General features: G+C 32.2%; 7 protein-coding genes and 1 non-coding gene across 12 annotated transcripts; 3 read left to right on the forward strand and 5 right to left on the reverse strand.

Annotated features, from left to right (window-relative positions):
* Nucleotides 1-136: 136 nt before the first annotated feature.
* LOC9325466 (putative pentatricopeptide repeat-containing protein At1g02420) lies at nucleotides 137-3,069 on the forward strand. Of its 4 annotated transcripts, XM_021013428.1 has the most exons (3): nucleotides 137-2,187; nucleotides 2,268-2,330; nucleotides 2,401-3,069. In XM_021013428.1, exon 1 carries the CDS (start codon nucleotides 489-491, stop codon nucleotides 2,013-2,015), a length of 1,527 nt encoding a protein of 508 aa, XP_020869087.1. In that variant the 5' UTR covers nucleotides 137-488; the 3' UTR covers nucleotides 2,016-2,187; nucleotides 2,268-2,330; nucleotides 2,401-3,069. The 4 variants fall into 4 exon arrangements, with proteins under 4 accessions (XP_020869087.1, XP_020869085.1, XP_020869086.1 ...); XM_021013426.1 differs by having other exon boundaries at nucleotides 137-2,568; nucleotides 2,691-3,069; XM_021013427.1 differs by having other exon boundaries at nucleotides 137-2,330.
* On the reverse strand, nucleotides 1,897-2,974 carry LOC9325467 (ADP-ribosylation factor 1). Of its 2 annotated transcripts, XM_002892061.2 has the most exons (5): nucleotides 2,772-2,974; nucleotides 2,610-2,686; nucleotides 2,418-2,537; nucleotides 2,207-2,346; nucleotides 2,024-2,116 (listed from the first exon to the last, which is right to left on the reverse strand). In XM_002892061.2, the coding sequence occupies exons 1-5, from the start codon at nucleotides 2,920-2,922 to the stop codon at nucleotides 2,032-2,034; spliced, it is 573 nt and encodes a 190-aa protein (XP_002892107.1). In that variant the 5' UTR covers nucleotides 2,923-2,974; the 3' UTR covers nucleotides 2,024-2,031. The 2 variants fall into 2 exon arrangements, with proteins under 2 accessions (XP_020869088.1, XP_002892107.1); XM_021013429.1 differs by having other exon boundaries at nucleotides 1,897-2,537.
* Nucleotides 3,070-3,290: 221 nt separating the features above from the next.
* On the reverse strand, nucleotides 3,291-3,930 carry LOC9328170 (protein NIM1-INTERACTING 1). Its single transcript, XM_002892062.2, has one exon. The coding sequence runs from the start codon at nucleotides 3,783-3,785 to the stop codon at nucleotides 3,372-3,374; it is 414 nt and encodes a 137-aa protein (XP_002892108.2). The 5' UTR covers nucleotides 3,786-3,930; the 3' UTR covers nucleotides 3,291-3,371.
* A 4,897-nt stretch (nucleotides 3,931-8,827) lies between these two features.
* On the reverse strand, nucleotides 8,828-11,705 carry LOC9328171 (polygalacturonase At1g48100). Its single transcript, XM_002892063.2, has 6 exons — nucleotides 10,894-11,705; nucleotides 10,632-10,799; nucleotides 10,321-10,368; nucleotides 10,034-10,241; nucleotides 9,720-9,804; nucleotides 8,828-9,634 (listed from the first exon to the last, which is right to left on the reverse strand). Exons 1-6 carry the CDS (start codon nucleotides 11,347-11,349, stop codon nucleotides 9,124-9,126), a joined length of 1,476 nt encoding a protein of 491 aa, XP_002892109.1. The 5' UTR covers nucleotides 11,350-11,705; the 3' UTR covers nucleotides 8,828-9,123.
* Nucleotides 11,706-15,929: 4,224 nt separating this feature from the next.
* LOC9328172 lies at nucleotides 15,930-17,470 on the reverse strand. The gene is made up of 7 exons (XM_021014277.1): nucleotides 17,043-17,470; nucleotides 16,847-16,946; nucleotides 16,683-16,778; nucleotides 16,539-16,591; nucleotides 16,377-16,425; nucleotides 16,240-16,287; nucleotides 15,930-16,152 (listed from the first exon to the last, which is right to left on the reverse strand). The coding sequence occupies exons 1-7, from the start codon at nucleotides 17,297-17,299 to the stop codon at nucleotides 16,078-16,080; spliced, it is 678 nt and encodes a 225-aa protein (XP_020869936.1). The 5' UTR covers nucleotides 17,300-17,470; the 3' UTR covers nucleotides 15,930-16,077.
* A 94-nt stretch (nucleotides 17,471-17,564) lies between these two features.
* Nucleotides 17,565-19,140, reverse strand: LOC9328173. Its single transcript, XM_021014278.1, has 8 exons — nucleotides 18,824-19,140; nucleotides 18,622-18,721; nucleotides 18,426-18,521; nucleotides 18,295-18,347; nucleotides 18,166-18,214; nucleotides 18,017-18,064; nucleotides 17,853-17,931; nucleotides 17,565-17,758 (listed from the first exon to the last, which is right to left on the reverse strand). The coding sequence occupies exons 1-7, from the start codon at nucleotides 19,057-19,059 to the stop codon at nucleotides 17,857-17,859; spliced, it is 657 nt and encodes a 218-aa protein (XP_020869937.1). The 5' UTR covers nucleotides 19,060-19,140; the 3' UTR covers nucleotides 17,565-17,758; nucleotides 17,853-17,856.
* An 85-nt stretch (nucleotides 19,141-19,225) lies between these two features.
* Nucleotides 19,226-19,298, forward strand: TRNAF-GAA. The gene has a single exon. It is a non-coding gene; the product is annotated as a tRNA-Phe (tRNA).
* A 2,877-nt stretch (nucleotides 19,299-22,175) lies between these two features.
* On the forward strand, nucleotides 22,176-23,419 carry LOC110225055. Its single transcript, XM_021013702.1, has one exon. The coding sequence runs from the start codon at nucleotides 22,358-22,360 to the stop codon at nucleotides 22,496-22,498; it is 141 nt and encodes a 46-aa protein (XP_020869361.1). The 5' UTR covers nucleotides 22,176-22,357; the 3' UTR covers nucleotides 22,499-23,419.
* Nucleotides 23,420-23,724: the final 305 nt, after the last annotated feature.

Here is a 23,724-nt window from a genome sequence, read left to right on the forward strand (position 1 = left end):
CCTGGATTTTGATCATACTCGCGAATCTGATTCCTTTTTATTTTTACACAAAAACATTTGAGGCTTAAGTAAAGCGAAGAACCCACCTTTTATATTTTCAAAGAAACTATACATAATCAGACAATATTAAATCCAGCTCTAATGTTTATCCGAGATATAAATAGAGTTTTGAAACCATACATAATTATCATGGCCATTGGAACTTCGAATTGTGTTGGACTAGTCATCATGATCAATCAAAGAGAAATTGTAACAATAGAAGACCAAAACCTATTTCTAACATACATTGGTTATGGATTTATAGTTTATACAATATTGATTTTCATGGCTTGCGACTCAGCAACTAACCACTGATATCAAATGATCAGAGTGATGCTTGGTGCTGGGGTCTTAAGGTTTAAATCACCAAACCGAACCGAGTAAAATTAGTCGGTTTGATACCGGTCTGATTATAGGTTTAGAACGATTCTGGTTATTGAATTATTTTGATGACTTCATACGCCGCCATATCTGAGTTTCTTCTCCGATTTGGTATCCAAACGATGATGATCCTCAAGCCTTTGTCGTCTCAGTGCGCTTCCAATTTCCGTCTCTCTGTATCGTTTCTTCACAGCGTGGCACTATCGTGTGCGAAGGTTCCTGTAGAAGAAGAAGATGTTGACGCCGAAACTGTTTTCCGGATGATCAATGGATCAAATCTTCAAGGAGAATTGAAGGAATCGTTGAGCTCTAGTGGAATCCATTTGTCAAAGGATTTAATCGATAGGGTTTTGAAAAGGGTAAGGTTTAGTCATGGAAACCCAATTCAAACCCTAGAGTTTTACAGGTACGCTGGTGCTAGAAGAGGGTTTTACCATTCTTCGTTTTCTCTTGATACAATGCTTTATATTCTCGGTAGAAATCGAAAGTTCGATCAAATTTGGGAGATTTTGATTGAGACTAAGCGAAAGGATCGATCTTTGATATCTCCAAGGACGATGCAAGTTGTGTTAGGTAGAGTTGCTAAGTTGTGTTCCGTTAGGCAAACTGTTGAGTCTTTCTGGAAGTTTAAGAGATTGGTTCCTGATTTCTTTGATACGGCTTGTTTCAATGCTCTCTTGAGAACTCTTTGCCAAGAGAAGAGTATGACTGATGCTAGGAATGTGTATCATAGCTTGAAGCATCAGTTTCAGCCTGATTTGCAGACTTTTAATATACTTTTATCTGGTTGGAAATCATCGGAAGAAGCGGAAGCTTTCTTTGAGGAAATGAAGGGAAAGGGGCTAAAACCCGATGTGGTTACGTATAACTCTTTGATTGATGTGTATTGCAAGGATAGAGAGATTGAGAAAGCTTATAAGTTGATAGATAAGATGCGTGAGGAGGATGAAACTCCGGATGTTATAACTTACACAACTATTATAGGCGGTTTGGGGTTGATCGGTCAGCCTGATAAAGCTAGAGAGGTTTTAAAGGAAATGAAGGAGTATGGATGTTATCCTGATGTTGCGGCTTATAATGCTGCTATTAGGAATTATTGCATAGCGAGGAGGCTCGGGGATGCGGATAAGTTGGTGGATGAGATGGTGAAGAAGGGTTTGTCTCCGAATGCGACTACTTATAATCTGTTTTTCCGTGTTTTATCGTTGGCAAATGATTTGGGAAGGTCTTGGGAGCTGTATGAGAGAATGTTGGGGAACGGGTGTTTGCCGAATACCCAATCCTGTATGTTCTTGATTAAGATGTTTAAGAGACACGAGAAAGTGGATATGGCGATGCGGTTGTGGGAAGATATGGTGGTAAAAGGTTTTGGTTCATATAGTTTGGTTTCAGATGTGCTTTTGGATTTGCTTTGTGATTTGGCTAAAGTCGAAGAAGCTGAGAAATGTTTGCTTGAGATGGTTGAGAAAGGTCATAGACCGAGCAATGTCTCATTTAAAAGGATCAAGTTGTTGATGGAGCTAGCAAATAAGCATGATGAGGTGAATAACTTGATACAGAAGATGGCTATTTTCGGTACAGAGATTCCGCGATAAAAATCAGGACACATTCTTACATTCTTTCAGCATTGTTCAATAGCCAGTCGAGTCCTTCATGTAAACCATCACCAGAGAATGCACATGAGCTCTGGACATGCCTAGCAAGCGAAAATAAAAAAACAGATCGTCAGAAGAATCAATCCTAATCGCAAAATTAGAGTCTTGAAAGGTTTTTCTTATCTTCTTACCAGTTTCTCTGCCAGTTTTTTTGACGAAGAGAAGTGAGATCGAGCTTGTTACTGATCTCAGAAGCAGACATAGCACCAGGAACTTCATGCTTGTTTCCATATACAAGAACAGCCACATTGTCCGGTACACTCCCTTGTATCTGTTATTCACGGCATCAAACATTAGATTATGTGACTTGCTCAATGTTTTAAAGTCAGGTTTGTTTGTTACCTCATCAATCACCACGTTAAGAAAATCTTTTGCCTCTTCTATTTGATCTCTGTCCGTGCTATCGACTACAAGCACAAGCCCCGCTATATCTTGGAAGTAATGTTTCGATATTGGAAACCACTGAAATGTGTTTTGAATTACCCATAATCAGGTATGATCTTACTGTTTCTAAAATTAACAACTTTCTCCTACCTTGTAACACTGTTGGCCGCCCATTTCCCAAAAGCTCAAGATTGAATCCTTGTATCTTACACTTTCCACATTCAATCCTAGAAACAATGATCCGTTTTTAAGGAATTCATAGAGAAGACCCGATTTAAGATCAGAAAGCAAAAATGTGATAATGAGACTTACCAACAGTAGGCATGGTTGTGGCAAGGGTTTCTCCGGTTTTGAGTTTGTGCAGTATTGATGATTTTCCGGTAGCGTCCAGACCGAAGAACACTATCCTCAGTTCTTCTTTGTGGAAAAAACCGGCAAGTGGCTTTCCCAGAGTCGTCCCCATTTTTCTGGTTTTTGCAAAGAAGTTGACTTTCTTTTGGATTTGGAAATCACAAGGAGAGGTCAACCAGTTGACTTTTGAATCATTAGTTGTCTAATTCATACTGTATTTGTTTATGCAACTAGTTGCGTATATTTGTTAAAATCTTTATATTTGACTAGATATCAAATCCGGTCAGTAAAAAGCTTTAAAGTAATGATCTTCTTAAACATATATAATTATACAAAACACAAATAATTAAACAAAATGCATTACTAGATTCTAACGGAATGTTAAATTTTATTGATGCTGCTCTAAAGAATTACGGTTTTTCCGAGTTCATCACAAGATGTTTTCCTTCATGATTCTTTGAGGTTGATCGGACACAAGTCTGAGTTAAATGAAAGATTTATTAATCACAACAAGTGCTAATAAGTGAAACATGAAAAATAGATCAATTTACTACAAATCTACTACAATGCAAGATTAAGATCTAAAGCCTTGTCTTCTGTTTCTTCTTCTTCTTTAACCTTTGTGTCTTCTTCCTTGTGATCCGAAACAATCATCAATGGCGGCTTCAAATCCGTACGACACTGAGAGAAATCCTCCGGCTGAAACGCCGGAACTACTATACCGGATCTTTCTCCGCCGCTAGATTTCTTCCTCACGCCGCCGGAATTTTCAGCTAACTCTTCTCGTCTACGTTTTCGTGCTTCTTGATAGTGTTTGATAAGCTTAAAGAACGTATCAATCTTCTTCTCTTCTTCTTCCTCTTCGTCTTCTCTTACTCTCTTATCGACCCTGATCGTCTCCTTGCTCTCCACATTCTCTTCCTTGTTCATGGTCTCTATGGAGTAATTGTATAAATTAAATTGTTTAGGATACATTGAGAAAGTGAATGATTTTGGAGAGCGAAGATGGCAAATATTCTTATTCGTCTCATCGTCTGATGACTTTCTTTTAAAGGAGGAAAATTAGTCATCACGAAACTTCTTAGAAAAAGACTATAACACCCTGTCCCCACCTCTTTTACTCTTTAGTCCTTTAGTTTCCTAGTTACAATTTAAGCCACAAAAACGAAGTTAGTTAGGAATTAGGATATTTAATTTCGAAACTTTATAAGTGATGTTTTTGGTTGAATCAAATGTCAAAATAGTATCAAATTTTTGTAATTGTTGAAAAAAGGACCAGGGGCAAAAGAGTAAAATACCGCGGAGATACCAACGTTGCGTCATATGATGATGTGTTTGGGATGACAACGACGACATGAAGCAGTTACGAGATTACGTCACAATGATGACGTAATGTAGACAACACTAATCTACTTGGGAAGTAATAAATACTTTTGAAATAAAGAAAGACTCTAATCATCAAAAACTTTGACTTGATGCGTTTACTTTACTCATGGTAGGTCTTGGAGAGATATTTTAGTAGATCCGAATGTATAGTAGTCTATTATTATCAACCGTTGGATCTATTTTTTTCGGGCATATGTTTTTTAATCTAATGATGGAGAACGTACTCGTCTTACTATTAAATTTTCGAATGATGAGATTTTATAAAAGGCTTGTGGAATAAAATCTCATATTGTCGGCCACTTGTATAAACAAGTAAATTAATTTGTATATGCGAAATTTGAGTTGAATAATTTGGGTTCCAACGAAGAACTTTTTTTTTTTCCCTATTTTTGTTCTTCTTAATGAACGGTAATTAAATTATCTCTGTTTTTCCCACAATTAATATCTTTGTGTGAAAGGTTTTATTAGTTTGCAGCTCTATGTTCTTTTTTTCTTCTAATCTTGAAACTCTGTTCGTTTTTTGGATGACCGGAAAAAAGAAATGATACAGACAGAGACAGGAGAAAAGGAACTTTCTTCACATGCATATGTTTTGGTTTAGGAGGTCAATGTTTTTTTAATCAATATCGAAAGAAAGAATCGAGAAATAGAGGCCCAATGTGTTTAAATATTATGAATGTTGTCATGGGAAAAGCCCAATAGTCTACTGGGCTTCAGGGTGTAAAGAATTTCTCAGTTCTGATTTGCATTGCATGTTGGGTTTGTTAAACAATTCCTTTTATTGGAATTGGGAAAAACAAAATTCCTATAAAAAGTACCTTTTCTGTTTCACATACTGTACTACTAATTTATATATTAATTTCAAAATAAAATCGTTTTATAGCTTTATATAGGCATATAGCTTACCTTTCATAAGAAGTATCATTACCCATTTTAAAGCGAAAATTTATATAAATTTAAGTAAAAAAGTATTGTATAAACAAGGAGAATTTGAAATGATAGAAATAGTCTTAAAAATGTGGTGAATACTAATTGAAGCCGACAAACTTGCGCAAAAGCTGAAAGTGAGGAGTGAAAAGTGAAGGAAAACGAACAAAGAAGAAGAAGAAGTGGTAGGAGTGGCTGAGATTAATGAGAAGAATCACTTTTTATTTCACTGCGACAGACATTGTAAGACTGTGACTGTTAACAATAAGGCTTTACGGCTAAGGCATCCTTTATTCTCTCTTTCCACTTTTTGCATCCTTAATTCACTTTTATGTAAGTATTGTCTCATTTTTTAATATAAAAATACACAACACAAAACATGCATCATATATACCATGTTAGTGTATATGCATGCATGTAAAGTGGAGAGAGTTTAAGAGTTGTTGTAAAAAGCAGAAGAAATTTGAACTTTTATGCATGAAGGTGAAGCTAGTTAACGTTGGTTTAGTAAACTTGTATTAAAATTTAAATCTAAGCGGACAGACACATTGGAGTTATTAAGTTAATTTATTTTGGTCCCGTTAAAGACTAAATTCAACTGCAATGCAACTATATATACAGGGTGTTTACTTTAAAGAAATTGTTTTAAAGTAGTTTTGCTGCAATAAACAAAAATTACCAATAAAATACTTCTTTTGTTGATTGCCTTTAGAGTTTAGACTTTAGACTATTGGACCAGAAAATAATTTAGGAAGACTCATTGACAAATGACAACTTAAGGAGGCAAATTTGATACGTTTCGCCAAGTAATTGGGAATGGCCTAATGTGAGGGTATGAGTATGATGGGCATAGAGTCATAGATATAGAGTGACAATGAACACAAGCGAGAAGAAGAATCTTTTGAGAAAAAAAAAAAAGAAGAAGAATCTTTATAATTGATGAGCTAACCAAAAAAACTAGGCTATGTTATTTATTATTATTTCCACTCTTTTATTTCATTTCTTTATTTATTTCTTACCAGCATTTTTTTTTTTTTGTTCTTACCAACTTACCATGATTGTTCTTTTTTAGTAAGCTTTTGATGATAAATCACTGATATACTTTACTTTTTCTTTAACAACAAGCACACTTCTGATGTATCAAGCTATTTACTCTAGATTTCCGTTACTCTAGATTTCCGTTACTCGATAAATTAATAAACACGATAAATTAATAAATTTGGTCAGTCCCGCGTCGGGCCAATGTAAAAATTAACCAAATTCGATAAGATAATAAGATAATAAGTTTTTTGAAACCCTATGTGAAAATATAGTCCAAATAATATCATAAATTAATAATCATGTAAATTTACATATATATTATATATATATAATAGTTTTAGTCTTTTCATAAAAATAGCCAACAGTTTTTGTAAGTTTTTAAATTTTGAATATGCATAATTTTTGTTTTAATAGTTGTATAGATTTTTAAAATACAACAATGGATGTCACTATTTGTGAATTTTAATTTATGTATATCGTTTGTATATGTGAATTCTATAATCGTTGTTATTATTGTCAAAATAAATTATTTTCTTTTTGAAATATTAAGTGTTTAAGGCTAAAACTATAAAATTTATAACATTCAAAACATTGATTTTATTTAGATTACATTGCTTTAGCTCGTATTTTTTTTAAAAAAAAAATCACAATTGAAACAAAACGTTCTATAAATTAATAAATATTAATTTACGCTATAAATTAATATTATTAATTTATAGCATAAATTAATATCACTATAAATTAATAAAATATCATGATCCCAACATTATTAATTTATAGAGGTTTTACTGTAGATTAAAGGTTAAATACGTTCAATTGAGATTACGTGGCCACACCGAAAAAGGCAGAATCGGAGGTTGGTGTGTCTAACATTCCAATTGCGACCCACCAAACTTCTCCATTTGTTATAATTTATATTTTAATGTAAGATAACATACATATATATTTACAAAAACTAGAGTCAGAATTCAGAATCCTTCTGACAAAAAAAAAAAAAAGAATCTTCGAGTGGCCTTGTAAGCTTTTCCAGTTTTCCTTAACCTCAAAAAAGAAAGTAAAATATTTCTTCTGTTGTATAATTGCATATATATACATACATATACAGCTTGTAAGTTGTGTCAGTATAAGTATATATAGACACAGACGCGTGATTGATTTCCATAATTAGAAATTACATCTTTATGCCTAACATACCAAGTACATGCATATTTAAGTGAAATGGTATAGTTTTTTTTATTTACTTTATTGAAATTATCACAAACTCATAAATTATTATTACATTAGTTTTCTTAATAATAAAATCCAAAATTTCCTAATGCATGCGCTGCTTCATATTACAATTCTAGTCCTATAAAAATTGAAGTTGTTTTGTGATCAAAATCTAAATTAAATGAGATCAGCAGCTCTAACAATTAATAGATTCTATAACTGTGCATGAATTATGCATACATAAATATTTATGTGTAATTGAAGATATATGTGCTTTATTGGCTGCGCGTGCAGAGGTGAACCAGGTAAACTTTAAACAACTTGATCATAAGATATCAACTTTAGAAGTCCAAAAGTAAAAAAGGAACTCGACACTAAATAATTAAACTTCAAAGGAAAATTCGTTGGAAAAGATGAATACAATTTTGGTTTTAAAAGGAAATTGTCTGGTCAAAAGGGGAAATTATATTGTTTGCTAATTCGTTCTATTTGGTCCATCTTGTTATTCTGAAATGTTTATTTGTTTCATGGATTTCAATTATTAGTATTAGATTAACGTCTTTTTTTTTCCACGAAATTTAAAAAGATTTTGATTTAATTATATATGATTATGTTAGTTTGCACATTACGGTTAAAGAACGATAGTAACTCAATCAATCATCTTTTACGTGCAAAACATTAACAACGATAGTTTGCACATTACGGTTAAACGCCAACATTTTTTATGCAACTAGCTACGTGTTTTCTATTCTATGTGCCCTATAAAATTTCCTACTTAAAGAAAGTGTGTTTACTACTATTTACAAAATTTTTATATAAGAAAATATTTCATAGCTTTCAATAATACTAATCGACCAAAATAAACACTACTAAGTACTAAATTTATGTTGGAAAAATGAAAACTACTAAATTAAAATGATTTGATTTTCCAAACTATACTATACCTATTAGTCTATTATTACGATTAATTATTTGACAAATGATTAACTAGACACATGTATATTCTTGACTACGAAAGCTACAAGTCGAGAGATCGACGAACATATGCTAGCTTGAGTGCTTTCAATATATATTTTCCTTTACTTTGCATTTAATATAATATCTAAGTACTAAGAGACAAAGACAACCTCCAAAAGTTGGAATATTCTCTATACTTTCTACTCAAATAACCCACTAGTTTATATTTCTTCTAATATTATATAATTGGTCACCACACAATTAGCTTATATAATGTTATATTAGCTAGAAATTGAGAAAACAAAAAAAAAATTTCATACTACGGCCCATTTGAAATTTTAGGAGTTCTATTGTACACATATCTACTACTTCTTTCTCTTTTTTTTTTTTTTTTGTTTAACATATCTTTTTATAACCAAATAAAAATTGAGATATACATGAGAAACCCACGAGCAACAGCTATAACATTGAAGTCAAACAAAGAAAAAAGAAACAAAGAAAAAAGAAAGCAGGCCATATCCATAGTGACATATAACATTGAAGCAAAACACACATGCAGTCTTAATATTAATCACTCCATCATTAGCAAAACAACACTACAGAATCATCATATGAAAATTAACCATGATCATAGAGTTCCTTAAAAACTATTAGGAGAGGCAAAAAAAAACGTACCACTCCTCAACGAAGAATCATCATCAAACCTATACACATTTTTTCTGTAAAATCTCGTAAAAAGTTTAGAATATTGTCTAACTCAGTTATTTTTATCTTAACGATCCGATGAAGCAAATCACGATGAACCACACTTGTCAACAAGAGATCCTTGCAACCCCTTGGGAGGATCGGACATAAGACACCAAACTGGAGGAATCGAAAGCTCTTCCGCAATTCCATAAGCATTCCAACAAAACGGATCCAAAACGAATTCGCCTTTGGCAGGAAGCAATTCGATGTCGGAAAGAGTTAGATTTGTGCATGGTATTGCGTCGCTGCATCCAAAATGCATAGGGGGACTTCGAATATCGTAAGTTCCTTTGATGCCTTGGTATGCAATATCAGATACAAAAACCGCAGATGTTTTGTTCGCACAATCTTTGGTCATGCAATAGTATTGATCAATAATTATTGGGTTACGGACTGAGTCCACGTGGATGTTGTTGAACGTCACGCCTGAGACCGAACCGGACCCACCTTGCCATGTTTTGATCCGAACACCATTGTCAGAGTATTTTATCACCGAGTCTCTAACCGTTATATTTGAGACGCATGCTCGTGAGTTGTGATTGCCCAAACTTCCGATACTGAAAAATAGTTATTAATTGGGATCAATTTGGTAAAAAATGTTTTAAATTAGTTAATCATGATTAAAAAAGAGAGATAATAAACCTAATTCCATGGCCACCGGGTCCACAAGTGAGATTCCGTATATCAACATCGTATGATCCGGAGCCAATCGATACACAATCATCTCCTACAAAATGCAAGTATGAATTTAATTATTCAGACAATAATCATTCCCTCCTTTTTGTTTCTTACTTTTTTTTTTAATTGAATTTTATTCTATAAAGACACGTTAAATATATTAAAAGCCGGTTACACCGCTTAATCCATCGGTTTTGTTAACCGACTTTATTAAAATCACGGCAAATATTTATTTTTTTGGCGGCTAGAGAACGTTGATACAAATAAACTGTGTATACCATTGGAGATGATGGAGTTGTAGATGGTAACGGAGTTAGAGTTTTCGATGTGGATGCCGTCGGTGTTGGGACTTAACGGTGGAGCAGTGATGTGAAGGGACTCGACGTGAACTCCTTGACATCCGTCGAATCTGAAATGAAACTGCGGGCTGTTTTTTATCTGTAGACCTTCCACCCTTAGATTCGAGCTCATAAAGAACCTCAAAGCCTGCAATTCATCGAATTATTTAACAACGTAAATAAGAAAATTAGTAAAACTGGGTTATAAATTTTTACGTCGGACTTACAATGGGGCTATCGCAAGGACCGGCAACAATAGCAGATTTGTTGACACTCTATATAGAAAATATAGCAAAATAATTAGTTATGAATTTTATAGCAAAAACTTTAAATATAATTTTAATTCTTAAATATATTTTTATTTAGGAGTTTAATGTTGATGTCATTTGAAAAACTTAATACTTTTGAAAAATAACATTAACGAAAATAAAGTAAAAAAAAAATGGTGACTATGGAATATATTCATATACACGTGTTCTATAGTATTAATGAATAATAGAATACATAAATCTAATTAATAAGACTGAAAATAGCTTACCCGGTGAGGTTTACAGGGAAGATCCCACCATTTTTGTCCCCGGCCGTCGATAACTCCGTCGCCTTTCAAAGACATTCCGTTGACTCTATAGAACACAAGCCATTGTCTCTTACTTATATTGCTCGGCCACGACTCTGGTCCATCGGGTGTTACAATGGTCCCATCCACCTAAAAATAAAAAAATTATATTAAATCAAGTGCCCATTTGCTAAATATGTAAAAAGATGAAATTTAGAATCTTTATCTAGTAGAGAAATATTACTTGGAAAAATTGGTAAGAGCGGCAAGGACCGGTGAAAATAGTTGATTGAATCATGAATGTATAGCCGTAAGGGACAAGCAACACTGAATCGGTGTTGTTCTCGTTGTTACAAGCTGAGTCCCAAGCCATTTTGAATGCTTCAGTGTCGTCGGTTTCACCGTCTCCCACCGCACCATACTTTCTAACGTTGTAGATTCCGTTGTTGTCATCTCCAGGCTCGTCAGAAGGTGAGGGTGGCACTGACGGTGCGGGTGAGTCAGGGGGCCCCGGAGGAGGAGTAGGAGGCTGAGAGATTGAGGAAGAGGGTGGCTTTGGTTTAGAGGAGTGGTGGTTATGGTTATTGTGTTTGCGTTTCTCTTTGTGGTGATGGCTTCGAGCTTCGGTTAGAGACACTAATGTGAGAATAAGTGTCATGAAACAGAGGATTTGATTGCGATTATAAGTAGAAGTTAACATTTTCTTGGCTTAGAAACGTTTTTTTTGGTGGTGAGTGTTTGGAGATAAAACTGTGTAAGAATAGAAGTCGCACTCACTAAGTTAAGAAAGCTTCTTGGAAATGTTAATGCAGCAAAAGCAGACAAGTCTGGTTCCTTTTTATATACTGCAAGGTCGTGGCCTTATAGGAAGTGGAAACCGATTCCGAAATGTTTTATTTTTATTTTTCAAAATATTAATTTTTAACAAGTGGTGTATTGATAAAGTTTACCGGGATTTTTGGGGGTTAATTGATTAGGACTGTTACTATGGTTGTTAGTTGTGACTCCATTGTAAATTGGCCTATTTTTTTAACAAGTGACTTATTCACACTACTATTTTTTTTACAGTAGATGATTTTATATTATACTCTATGTGTATACTGATATAAATCTCAAATAAAATAATGAATTATACATTTTTAAAAATAAAATTAATTGTTATTAATTAGTTGTTTATAATGAAATTGTTCTTAAACTCTAATTAATTTCTTAAATGATTGATCAAATCAGTCTTTTTTTTTTTTTTTTTTTTTTTTTTTTTTTTTTGTAAGTATTCCATACATCTTAACATTTTTTTTTTAAAAATGCACACCTTACAATTATCCCCTTTTAGTTTAATTTATCCCCACTTTGAAAGTCTTTTCCGGTGGATATGTATATATATTGTATTTAGGACAGTTCCTTCAATACACGACGAAACATATAACATGTAAAAAGAATTATTCTCCACTAGGGATAATTGGGAAAACATATGAAATGCATCTCTTAACTATATTATATATATAGAGTTTCGTTTTTCTTTTAAACAAAGAAAACAATAAGAGAATGTCCACGAGTGGGTTATATCTAACTTCTTTCGGCTTCTTCAGTGCCCCAAATCCTTTTTTCATGTATTTTTATATTTACAGAAAAGGTAAGGAACACATGAATTGTTAAATACATGGATAAATTCATTGGTTTATCAACCAAAATAAAATATAAATTTGTATAACCGACCAGCCATTATTGATTGTATACCCAGAAAACACTATTGAGTATTGTCTGATCGTATTTGAGAATTTCACCGCCCATCTCTACACTTTTCGGTGGAAACCAATTATGTTTGGTCTCTCATCTCATCTTCTTTTCTCTTTTCTGCCACTTTTCCACAAAAAAAAGTTATAATATTTGTATCACATAATTTTACCTAAACTGAATTAATGGATTATTGATATCAAAAACCCTAAACGTTAAGATATTTATAATGATATTTTTATATTAAATTACTATCTGTAATTTTGATTACAATTATTTAGTTTGATAAATCAACTAATGGAAAAGTGGAATAAAATCATACAACAGAAAAGAGTAAAAAAAAATAATTACTGTAACTTATTTGTAGTCTAGTAATTTATGTTAGTGTGGTCGATGTACCACCATCTAGATTTAAATTTGCATATTGCATACTGTTGAAAAAAAAGAACACTAATTTTTTTTTGACAAACTATCATATGATCATAGTGAAAAATATTATTCTATAAAACAACATGATAATAAATAAACAAAATTAGTTATTTTAATGATTTATTAATAATATAAGACGCATAATTTTGAAAACAAAACTAGAACGCTTATTCTTCTTCTCTTCATCCCATTAACTTTCGTATTTTGATGGACCAATTATTTTATGTAATCAATATTTATCAACCAACCTCATTGACCTAATTTTTCCTTTTTAGGATATTCAGTTGAGTCACCCCAAAAATATCATATAAGAGCATAATAAAATGCAATTTTTTGTCAACAAGAGTATAATGAATTATACGTGCAGCTTGTGACCTCATCCTCCACACAAAAATGGCGGCTATAATGCGACATACTAAAGCATATATTTATTGCCAAAAGAATTGCTTAGGCTAAGTACGGACACATTATAAATAACATAATTAAATTGTGTATAATATAGGTATATATATATATATATATGTATGTGTGTATATCAAAGAAAAGAAGTGTTTTCACACAAAAATGTTTGTGTAAACAAAAAAAATATTAGAAGACAGGATAGTTTGTCCAATCAAATTTACTACACATATAGTAATATAAATATAAAATTTTAAATTCTTTAATATCCAAAGATATTGTAAAACTTATAGTTGTTATATTATCCTCTGAGATAACTGATCTATTTGAGATTTATTTATAGTCTACAAGAGAGATAAGAAAAGTGGAATCTATCTATTTTCTTAAGAATATTCTGTAGTTCAAAACTTTTAACTACACTAATATTAAGATCGTTTTTCTTAACAAAATGAGCATTTACATATGTTATAATATATTTTCGGAACAGTATGTTTTATGGTCACATCTGTGAAATAGTGTGTTGAAAGTGGAAGGTAAAGTCACCATCTGAGATGGAGGTTGTATAAACTAGTTGGTCCATATACGGCAAGAGGCTATGTTAAGTGCTTAAGAATACCTATTAGACTCTAAATGTCTATGGCTACTTTAAGAGGATGGAAGATATTGCATGCTTCTTTACAAGGATACATACATACATATATTCTATATACATGTATGTATAACATCGTGGGTTTGTAAAATAGGATATTATGAAAGAAGTTACATACATATATGCACATGTGTATTTAACATTGTGAGTGTGAATAGAAGATATTGGCTCTTCAAACTTCTGCCCCAATCTAGAGGATTTGGTAGATAAACACTTTGCTTCAATTCCAGTGCACGTCTCCATAGTCCATACATTGCTCCATCTTCTAATTTATCCAACAATTTTTCATCTTTAAGAGGTAAATACGTAGAAGTGTTTCCAATTCTTTGGGGTTGACCGATCATATATATTATTGGCTGTGTTATTTTGTTTTCTCTATATAAACCAAAGCTTAGTAGAAAACTTTAAATTTTGAATTTCGTTTGTGAAGTTTATACATGAAAATACTGTTCAATTGAAACAAAATGGGTCGACTAAATTAAAGTTGTGGCCATAATACAATGTTTATTAATTAGGCGCCTGATTTTGTTCATATTATATTGAAATAAATCATATTATAAAGTATATTTTATATGGTGCATTGAAAAATTTATGTAGGTCTCAGATTTTTGTGAGCTTATCATTGAGTTTGAGTTCTTGTTTGTTGGTGTCTTGGAATCTGGATTCTTATTTTTGCAAGCTTATCATCGATTTATTTATTTATTTTAATTTCCGAATTTATCAAAATCAAAAAGTGTGGAATGCTATAATTGAAGAAAAATATATTTCAATCGCCTATGTTTATATAGAGTACTGTAAAATGATGCACTGATTTTTTTATTTTTTATACTGTAAACGGCATCGAAATCCCTTGTAATGGCATTTTTGTTCAAATCAAAATGATTGTGTTTTAAGAATCCATCAAAACGATTTAACGATGTTAACTTTAGGGGTCGAATTGGCGGTTTTTAGTTAGATTGATCATTAATAAGTTTGTAGATTTTGTTTTCAAAAAAAGTTTGCAGCTTTTTTTTTTTTGTTTAAAAAGAAGTTGCTCTTACATTATTTTGCATTTTTTCCTTGAAAGATTACATATACGCAGACAAAACAAAGAGATCCGTTACAAAATTATACAAAGGAGTGGAGATGTCGGCTAAATTCGAAATGATTAAAGGAGACTTGTGACATCCGCATGATTTTACCCACCCATTTACTGTATCTCCCACTTCTCAATGGCTTTGAGAGTTGAGACACTCTCTATCTCACACTATCAAGGGCCTTTCTAGAATTATCGTTAGCTAAATCTTATAACGGTTTTTTCTTAGACCGTATAACTAAAAAGCTGTGGGACGGGATAAGACAAAACAGAACGGAGTGGAACTAAAAAGAATTTGTCCGTGACTCGTGGGCCAAGCCCATTAGCAATCGAATCAAAACTGATAAACAGGCAACTTTGGTTACAACTAGCAATAATAACACTTAACACTTCAACAAACAAATGATTAAATCTTGTAATTAGTTGACTAACAATTTATACTAATTATTAAGGGTCGGCATATATATATATATAATCAAAAAGACCAACTTTAAAAAGTTGAACTTTCATTCGAGCAAAAAAACTGTTTATAAATTGATTAGTTTTATTATTTTAAAAATCCAAAAAAATCAAAAATAAAACGATCTAACACTGATTTTACTATAACCATATCAAACCAAACTGAACTACAAAATATTTTATTTCATTTCAGTTTTTTACCTAAAACCAGATTTCTTACTTATATTAATTGTTTTAAATTAATTTTTTCCATCCAAAATTAATCAAATAATAGTTTTGTCACGTAGCGATCGTTAATTCGTTATGATCTTCTAGAAAAAATTGACCTTAAACTATTTACTTTTCAGTAAATTAATACTCTCTTTGTTTCAAAATATAAGGTATTTTAGCTAAAAACACGTCGATTAAGAAGATCTACTTTTAAAAAGTTCAGTCAATCATAAAAGAGACTGCATAATAGAAATAATCATAAAATATTAAATTAATATATATTTTGCATAGAAACTTGAAAACGACTTATATTGTGAAACAAAAAAGTTTCTCCAAAACTACTTATATTTTGAAACGGAGGAAGTATGAACAACATTTCATGTTTGGACGTTCCATATCCAAAAATAAATTACATAAAAAATCATTTATAGCAAAAGAAGTAAGTTTTCTGGTAATGATTCTTGATTTTTGCCTTAAATGGTCTTCACGAAAGTAGCAAAACGTTGCAATCCTCCACGAATAAGCTTCTCCATAAACGGTTTCATTGCCTGAAATTTTGTTTAAACATAAATACATACATTGACAAGTTTAATTTGCGAATAAGTCGTGATACACAATATGTAAAATAGGCTTACAAATGCAACTGGAGCAAAAGCATTTGGAACTTCATATGAAAAACTAATCTGGAAAAAAAAAAGATAGTGAATAAATGAAACTTAAAACAATTTAAACTTTTATCATATAAGTGAATAGTACAAGATAACTAACTAACCTCTACTAAGCACGAGGAAGGTCCTCTTGGGAAAAATCGAACACTGCCTCTGTTTTTATAAATACAGAAATATATTGAAGTTGAATCAAGGATCAAGCAATCACTTCCACAGAGAAATTGAAACTATTGTTCTGTTTTCTAAACCAAATTTCTTGAGTTTACCTATTTTCAAAGCCTTCGATAGATCTCCAATGTATCTTTCGATCTGGAATTGGCTGTTGAGAGGATACAAAGATTCATTGAAATGTTAAATCTCTAATCAAGAAAGAAGAATCTGATTGGTTAATTGATTTAATAAAACTTTACCTGTAAATTTTTTGCGAGAAAATGATATTCAATATTTTGTCCAAAAGACTCGAGTTTTACCAAATAACGCGATAGGTCTGGGCTACCCTCCTTTGCCTATGAGGAAGCAAAAGATTTGTGAGCAACAATGACTCTGTTTTTTAGAGTTAAAGTAACAAAAATACCTCAACAGATGACAAAAATGGCATCCACTTGGGGAACATTTCACGATCTGCGTATAACTTGTAAGCCACGGAAGCTGGTGCATCCACCACCATCTTTACTCTGCTTAATCCAAACCAAAGAATCTCTTTGAAAAAGTATGAAACTTAATGATTATAAATAAAAACATGTATAGCTTTGTTGTCTGGAGGAACTTACGTGACGTCTTGCCATTGCATAACGGGTCTGAAGGGTTTAGGAGAAGAAGAAATTGAGGAACCATTGTTAGAGTTTAGTATTTTTGCAGACTTAGCTGATGAGGAAGAAGAAGACAACAATAATAACATTCTTGGAGAAGAAGAAGAAGAAGAAGAAGCTCGATGAAGCATAGATAAAAAAGTTGCAGACTTTGGGATTTTTCCGAAACAAACGGTGGATCTGGTTGTTGGAACTGTACCAGAAGCTATTGATGTCATCTCTTTTGCTCTTGAGAGAAAGAGATTTAGAGTTGATCAGATGAGTATTCATAGATTTAAGAGGTGTAATCTTGTTTTTCCAAAGAGACAAGTTAGGAACAGAGACTTTTCAGGACCAATTCTCTTGAATGTGTTATTACACTCCACGCAAAGTGTGTTGTCGTGTTTAGACAAATAAGCTAAACATTGGAAAGAGAAAAGCTCTCTTTGCCGTGACTTTGTTTCTTGTTTGGTTTGTTTTGTTCTTTTTTTGGTTTCACGCAAATCAAACCCAAGATTTCTGGTTGGTTTATTGAGTTTCTCTTTTTTCTTGGTGACCTAAACCAAAACTTCTGTTATGATAGAAAGAAATATTTGTCACTTTAATCATACAAAAGTCACAATAGAGATCTCCTAACTATGAGATCTGGTAGAGTTCCCAAATCATGTATATACCAAGAGAAAGATGCATGCATATTCCTGCAAATGCAAAGTGTTGATATTTTCAGATAATGAAACGGTTTTAGTAGAGTTTAAGGTATTGTTCACCAAGATTTTGAACATATAAGCTGACCTTTTTAAGTAGTTTTGGCCAAGGCTGCAAATCTTTCAAGTCCACCTCTAAGCAAGCTTTCTAAAAAAGGTCGGAGCACCTAAATTGGGGGAAATAAAAGTATAAGAGAAACAGTCTGTAACATTCCGTGTCGCATAGAGATTTCAAGGTAACAGGTTATTCACCGATGCCACCGGGGTCAATAGCGCAGGGACTTCATATGATACAGTTAGCTAAAAGATGAAACAAAATGCAAGAAAAAGGAAAAGCATTAGAGAACTATTCTACTAGTATAGGATCTAGATGATGTGTAATCAAATGGAGTGTTCTTTACTTCTACGATGCACGATGAAGGACCTTTAGGAAAGAATCGAACGCTGCCTCTGCATCGATTAAATACCAAATAAATGTTAGGACTCAAATAGACAAGAAAATTGAACATTCATGATCTCTTCTTGCTTACTTATTAGGAAGACCTTCAAGAGATCTCCAATGGATTTTCTGATTAGGAGTAGGCTGCACAACAAACAAATAAAAAGTCAACATTTTTATCACAGAGGACCACTGATCTAAAACTGAATGATGGATTCTTGCCTGAAGATTACGAGCAAGCCAAGAATACTTAATGTCTTGACCAAAAGCATTGTATTTGAGTGACCAACGTGATAGATCAGGCTTGTCCTTTAAAACCTAAGAACAGAACACAGACCAAGTTAAAATCTAAAGCAAGAAGCTTTCAAAAACCGAAACTTTGAAGTTGATGAGAGTAGATAGATCAAAACAAATCTACCTCGACAGAAGAAATAAAAGGCATCCATTTAGGAAAAGATTCACGATCCAAGTAGAAATTATACGCTACTGAGACTGGAACATCTACTTCCATCTTTACTCTGATTTCCTCCAAACCAACAAAGATTGAAAACAGAATCATATCAACTTCAACAAATAAAGTGGAATTGAAGCAGAGAAGAGGATAAATGAGAGATTTTTACGAGCAGTCTTGCCACTCCATGGAAACAGAGAATCGTCGTCTCTTGGGAATGATGAAACTCGATCTCCGACTAACGGAAGAAGAGTAAGAGAAGCCATTTAGGGTTTTTGGAAACAGAGGAATGAGAGAATATGAAGAGGGTTTGCGATCGAAGCAAATTGGTGATTGGAGATTTGGGATTTTACAGGTTGAGGACAAGTGATTGATCGTGTTCATGTTAATTGTTACTACAGACATTGAAGCTTTCTCAGTTTCTGTTTGGAAGGATAAGACTTAAAAACTTTAGCAACCACAAGAACTCAAATCGATGTCCGTACAAAATTAGAAGACAATCATGGTTCAATATTTGTAATATAACAAAATTTAGGGTTTGAATAAATTGATTAACGAGATCAAAGCAAAAGCGGGGATAGCTCAGTTGGGAGAGCGTCAGACTGAAGATCTGAAGGTCGCGTGTTCGATCCACGCTCACCGCATTTTTATGACATGTTTTTTATGATTTTTTCAAAGCCCATTGGACTTTTATTTACTTTCAAATATGAGCCCATTTAGAGTGTTCTATCGAGCGCGTTAGCGTGCCCTTTTGCTAATGTGGCCTAGTAACGAAAGATGTGCAACAACGACTAAACTAAGAAATGATAATGCAGTGACTGGGTAAATACAGAATATTATTAAGGTTGATGATATCTTTTTTTTTTTTGGTAAGCAGGTTGATGATATCTTGATATCATCAGATACTTTGATACAAATAAGTGACCAAGAAGTGTCAATGCAGAATTCGAATCCTTAAAACAATAATTGTGAGATATCTTAAAACTTAGCCAAATGATAAATTTAATATACATGAAAACATGTTGAACTTATGGCAAAAAAAAAAATATATGGATCAAAAAACGGAATGCTAAGTCCGATTTGTTTCTAACGTATTTAAAGTTTTAATAGTAATATAAAAATGTAAATTTAAAAACATTTTTTAATAGAAAAACAAGTATTAAAAAATTTAATTATGTGTAAACCATATTGAATCTAGAACATCTTTTAGGGGTTTGGATGTTGTGTCCCAATAGTTTACACAAAATTTAAAATTTTTAACATTTATTAAAAATAATAAAAAAAAACTATTTATCCAAAAGATTATTTAAAAAATAAAAATCCTTAAAGTTTTAATAGTAAAATAAAAATGTAAATTTTAAAACATTTCTTAATAAAAAGCAAGTGTTAAAAATTTTATTTTTTTGTAAACCATATTGAACCTAGAACATCTTTGGGTGTTGTGTCCAATTAGTTTACACAAAATTTAAAAATTTAACACTTATCAAAAAGAAATTTTTTTTAGCCAAAATATAATTTGAAAATAAAAATCATTAACATTTTATTTGAAATATAAATTTAAAAACATTTTTTAATAAAAATAAACAAATGTTAAAAATATAATTATGTGTAAACCATATTGAACCTAGAACACCTCTTAGGGGTTTGGATGTTGTATCCAATTAGTTTACACAAATTTAAAAAATTTAACACTCATCAAAAAAAAAGAAAAAAAAAACATTTAAAAAAAAACAAGTGTTAAAAATTTTAATTATGTAAAAACTATATTGAACCTAGAACACCTCTTAGGGGTTTGGATGTTGTATCCAATTAGTTTACACAAAATTGAAAAATTTAACACTTATCAAAAAAAAGAAAAAAAACAAAACATTAAAAAAAACAATTGTTAAAATTTTAATTATGTGTAAACCAAATTGAACCTAGAACACCTCTTAGGGGTTTGGATGTTGTATCCAATTAGTTTACACAAAATTAAAAAATTTAACACTTATAAAAAAAACAAACAAAAAAAACAAAACATTAAAAAAAAGCAAGTGTTAAAAATTTAATTATGTGTAAACCAAATTGAACCTAGAACACCTCTTAGGGGTTTGGATGTTGTATCCAATTAGTTTACACAAAATTAAAAAATTTAACACTTATAAAAAAAACAAACAAAAAAAACAAAACATTAAAAAAAAGCAAGTGTTAAAAATTTAATTATGTGTAAACCAAATTGAACCTAGAACACCTCTTAGGGGTTTGGATGTTGTATCCAATTAGTTTACACAAAATTAAAAAATTTAACACTTATAAAAAAAACAAACAAAAAAACAAAACATTAAAAAAAAACAAGTGTTAAAAATTTAATTATGTATAAACCATATTGAACCTAGAACACCTCTTAGGGGTTTGGATGTTGTGTCCAACTAGTTTACACAAAAGTTAAAAATTTAACACTTAAAAACATAGTTTAAAACAAAAAGAGATTTGAAAAAACGTTTAAAATTATATATAAAACATGATTTAAAAAAACTTTTTAAATCTGAAAATAAAAATTGAAAACTTTTTTTGTGTGAACAAAATCAATAAATAAAATACTAAAATCAAAATATTTCTTAAGAGAAAAAGAGAAGATAAGAAATTAAGAAAGCAATACCTCGTACGTGCAGCATGTGATATGGACGAAAAACAAACCGGGAGAGCTAAACGTCTTGGCTGGTACTAGAAAAAACTCTGCCTCCTTGAGCCCATCCAGCTTCTTTCAGGTACTACAACATATTAAAAAAGATTGCACATATATCAATCAGCAAGTGACTACTACCATATCCAAATTCACAATCTTTAACTCATCCCATCAAAATATTGCCTATTGGTCTAAGAAGCATGATATAAGAAAAGCAAAAAAACAATAAACAAATAAACCAAGGATAAAGAACAGAGAAGAAACCTTAGGAATCTATATCACCAACGATGATGGTGGTAGCACCAAAAAGAGAATCTCAGTTCTGTAACTTGTACACTACTACTTGCAATCTCTGTCTTTGCTTCTCTATATTTGCATACCCATAACTACAAATTCCGAACCCTAATTATAAATCAACCACAGAACAAGTACCATCATAAAGAGAGAAGAAGCTGTTATACCTAGAAGAAGAATTCGAAGATGAAGAGGATACGAGATTGTTGGACTATATATGCCTCCTTCTTCGAAACGATGGAGGTTTCTCATCAGTCCATGGTTTCCAAAGAGTTTTTTGGCTTCTTCGGTTTATGTATCGGCTCTTTCTCTCTTATTTTGCAGAGATGATAGGCGTACTTCAAAGTCTGCATGGATCATCGGCGGACCTCTCTGTATGAGAATTGCATAAAGAAAAAGATGATTTTTTTTTTCTCTGATGATGTTGGAGATTGATTAACCTTCACTTGAGTATTTATAGGCAAAACGTTCTTCGAATAAAAAAAAAAAAAGGAAACTTTCGATTGTTTCCTTTTTTTTCTTCGACTGTTGTTTCCTTTTCTTATAGTGTTGAGAATTTTTTTTTTTTAAATGGACCTCTGAGAACGTTTGAGAGATCTAGACCGTTTATTGAGATCGGACGGTGATTATCTAATCTAAACGGTAAGTTTGTAAGATCATGTGGGACCGGGACGATCTATTTATTATTATTATACCTCTCTGTTACAAACAAACACATGTTTATCACGGAGAAGGAAAGAAGAGATGGAGATGATGATTCTCAAGAAACTGTTTATAATGGACATGATGATGTTGCCTCCTTTAAATGGAACAGGAGCAGCAGTGATTGATGATCTAACAGACATTGACATCAAGCTACCAATGCTAGTCTTTGTATGGAGATAGAAGCCGCTTGGTTATGAGATTGCTGGAGCCACCAATTGCTTTGGTTAGGACCAGAGCAATCACGTCATTTATTCTCAACCACAACACTGTCTTCTTTGATGTTAGTAGTCTTGCATCTTATTTTGAGTGTTTGTGTTTGGTTTGATCTATGTAACTGTGTTTATGTAATCACACAAGTATGCTTTCTGGTTAGTCCGAGACAGAGTAAGAAGACATCATACACATGACATTGGAGAATTATAAGGCAAAATCTTCCATATAGAGATAAATCATCTCTAAAGACTTTTGAGAACCAAAATAAGGAGTAGTATCTGCACAAAATTACTCATAGAATCAATAATAAACAAAAAAAAAAAACTTTAACCTGAACTATGTGTGAATAATTGATAAGAATTGTAGCTATGAACTATTCTCTCTATCACTTCTCAATCCAAGATACAAACTCAAGAACCCTAACAATGGAGATTTGTTCTCCTCTAACAAACCATACGTTTGTTACACGCACATCAATACATGCATAACTTCTTCAATACTCTCCTATCTATTTATATACAACTCATTGGGACTCTCAAGCGGTTACACAATCTATTTCTTCTTGCTCTGTTTTTAACTATGTTTCACGTGCCTTCTCTGCTTCTCTTTGCTTATTCACGTGCCTCAACGACTCCTTTTGAGCTACCACACATGCCTCTTATCAATAAGCTAACTATATTTTTATTTTTTCTTCCCACAAGAACATATTCAACCGCCGGTAGAATACTTGAAAAGAAGTTTGCTCTTCTAAATTGCGTCTACAGTCTGGTTTGAACTGTCTGAAGCAACACTACTCTGTTTCGGCAAGGTTTACACAATCTTTAACAGAATTGTTTCCAGTTGAAAACCACCAAGGAAACTCTGCTTATCTTCGGTTTAGTCCTCATGGCTGGTTAAAACAAACAAAACCCAACTTAAGATGAGATTGTGATTCTGAATATGCAAGAAAAAAGCGATTTGATCCCACAAAAATAAACTTTCAGAAAGTGACTGGTAAGTTACAGATTTTACATTTTTTACAATAGCTGATGATAACCAACAAGGGTGTCTTATGCATAGCTTGTTCAATGCATAAACTAGGTAAAGATTCGAGATCCTTTTAGAGTAACTCAATAACACTCATACGTGCAAATTCTCTGAAACCCTTTTGCCTTCGTAAGATAAATCCCCTAAGAAACTACATAAGAAAAGGT

The sequence above is a fragment of the Arabidopsis lyrata genome (assembly GCF_000004255.2).
Source record: "Arabidopsis lyrata subsp. lyrata unplaced genomic scaffold ARALYscaffold_1, whole genome shotgun sequence".
Lineage (NCBI taxonomy): Eukaryota > Viridiplantae > Streptophyta > Magnoliopsida > Brassicales > Brassicaceae > Arabidopsis > Arabidopsis lyrata.